Source organism: Octodon degus, unplaced genomic scaffold (genome assembly GCF_000260255.1).
Source record: "Octodon degus isolate 3935 unplaced genomic scaffold, OctDeg1.0 scaffold00068, whole genome shotgun sequence".
Taxonomy (NCBI): Eukaryota; Metazoa; Chordata; class Mammalia; order Rodentia; family Octodontidae; genus Octodon; species Octodon degus.
In genome coordinates, this window is record NW_004524644.1 from 5,015,335 (window position 1) to 5,018,099 (window position 2,765).

Consider the following 2,765-nt stretch of genomic DNA (forward strand, 5'->3'; position numbering starts at 1 on the left):
AGCTTTATAACTATTTTGAAGATAACAATTATGTCTACCTGGTCTTAGAAATGTGTCATAATGGAGAAAAGAACAGGTATCTAAAGAACAGAATGAAGCCTTTCTCTGAAAATGAAGGTAAGTTTCCTTTTTCAATAAACATCCTACTTCTCAAAGTATGGTTTTAAAGAATGTGCTACTTTGTAATATTTAGTAAAGTTATTTCAATTATTACTTTAGGCATTACCTCCAAAAAATCTATTACTTGTTAGGAATTACGATGTTACAGAAATAAGAAATATGTTATCCTTCTATCCAAAAACATTTTAATTAAGTCAGTGGTAGCAGTTTGCTGTTTACCTTTTAAATCTAGTAAGCTTTTAAAATGCCACTGTTGACTGTAGTCCTTAATTCAACACACATAACTATTGAAAACATTTACTGTAGAAAATGTGAAAGCTATAAGTAATGAGACCAAACAGTATGGAGTTATCCACACCCTTTGTATCCTACTGACTCAATTTGAAGTAGATTATAGACATCTTTTTATCTATGATATTTATATACACACACACATAATAGGAACTTTTGAAAAAATATAACCATAAAATCATTATCATACCTAAGTATACCTTACTATGAAATACAAAATCAGTTTCAAACTTCCCGTACCTTCAAATTTTTAAAGAGGATATTTAAACCAAATAAAGTCTGTATTGTCCAACTAAGTTATGTTCCCCTTTTGGCTAAGACTGTAGATAGCTAAGAAAGATGGGTCCTGATGGGCTTTTTGTACATTTAAATGTATCAGAGAATAACTTGATCATATGCATTCAATTATAGAAATGTTTGTATCTTTTGTCACAGTTCCATTATTAGAAGTATATTCTGAGGAAGTATATACACCTGGAAAAAATACCACCTGGAAAAAAAATCCGTACATATATTGATAACTATTCATCTTTCAGAATTTTTTCTATAAAAGTCCTTAGTAGTATTAAACAAGAAAATAAGGGATATAAAGGAAGAAAAATGATCAGTTAATTCCCAATGAAGTTAAGAAACAAAGATAGGAAAATATTTATATGACTAATGGTCAGGGGCTGTAACACAGTGGCAGAGTGCCTTCTTGGCACGTAGAAGACTCTGGGTTCAAGCCACAGCACCTCCAGAAAGAAAAAAAATGTATAGTCATGTAGACATTTTTTGTAACTAGTCATATGTATAGTCAATTTTTGCATATAATCATATATGTGTATATATGATTGGAAATTTTATATAAAAATACAAGACGAATAAAAAGAACGGATAATGAAATAAGTAGAAAAGGGATATAAGAAGCTAATACACAAAAAAGAGTATAAATAACCAATAAATACATGAAAAGACGTTCAAACTTAATCATAATCTGAGGACGCCCAACTGTTTTGTTGTTTTTTTTGGCGGAACTGGGGATTGAACTCAGGCCCTTGTGCTTGGCAGGGAAGTGCTTATTCCACTGAGCCCATCTCTCTGGCCCCCAGAGTTATGAAGTACCATTTTTTTAACTCATCAATTGGAGGCTACCTAATATATTTGTAAGAATGTGCTTGAAAATGAAACCTATTTAAGAATAACTTGGCAAAATATAAAAGTAATGAATTTTCCTAAATTTCAACCCAGTGATTCTGTATCTTGAATGTATTATAGAAAAACCCCCATAAGAATGTTTATGGTATTATTTTTTATAGGCTAGAAAAATTAGAAATGAATCTATGCATTAACAGCAATTAAGTAAAGTTCACTGGTACTGGCACAGAAAATTTGTTTTGTGGGGAGAGGTTGAGACAGTGTGTCTCTGTGAAATTCAGGCCAGCCTTGAACTTGAAGCAATCCTCACATTTCAGCCTCCCCAGTACTGGGATTACATGCGTGTACCATGATGCCTGGCTGAAATGTTTATAAGAAACATTGTAAAGTGGAGTTAAGTAGTGAAATTATATATTTTGATTCAAATTTATGATTAAAAAATACTTATTAAAATTTGCCAGCCAGGGAAATGGCTCAGTAGAATTAGCATTTCCCTGGCAAGTGCAGGGGCCTGAGTTCAATCCCCGGTTCCGCAAAAAAAAAATAAATAAATAAAATAAAATTTGCCTATAAATTCAAATGTATGTAAACATGCAGAAGAAAAATGTAAAAGAATATATAGAAATTATTCCCAGTTAATATTATCTGGGAGAGTTTAGGAGGCATCAGAGGCGCTGCAGCTTTGTTTTTATTTGAGTTTTTTTTTTAACAATTAGTCTATATTTATAAATTGCTTGTGCAGCTAAGAATAATTACTTTGTTGATTATTATAAACTTGTGGTTATCCTTTACTATGCCTAATTGCTAATAAAATTTAGCTTCTCTTAACTCTATGTAGAAAGCTCACTAGTTTATTATATAACCAGAGGGATATTATAGTTTGTAAATCCAAGTTCTAAGCTAGTATACAGTATTTTGGCATGTGTACTGGAGTTTCATAATGTATTCAAAACATTGACTCAGATTTTCTTAGTTGTAAATTCTCTTTTTTGTGTCCTCATAGCTCGACATTTCATGCACCAGATCATCACAGGATTATTGTATCTTCATTCTCATGGTATATTACACCGGGACCTCACACTTTCTAATCTCTTACTTACTCATAATATGAATATCAAGATTGCTGATTTTGGGCTGGCAACTCAGTTGCAAATGCCACATGAAAAGCACTATACATTATGTGGTACTCCTAATTACATTTCACCAGAAATTGCAAC

At 31.8% G+C, this 2,765-nt stretch overlaps 1 protein-coding gene across 1 annotated transcript in view; it reads left to right on the top strand.

Annotated features, from left to right (window-relative positions):
• Positions 1-2,765, top strand: part of Plk4 (polo like kinase 4) — a 19,833-nt gene that overhangs the window by 1,640 nt on the left and 15,428 nt on the right. Inside the window, exons 3-4 of the mRNA XM_004635018.2 lie at positions 3-117; positions 2,552-2,760. Of these exons, the coding sequence (XP_004635075.2) occupies positions 3-117; positions 2,552-2,760 (324 nt within the window). The remainder of the gene's footprint in view (positions 1-2; positions 118-2,551; positions 2,761-2,765) is intronic.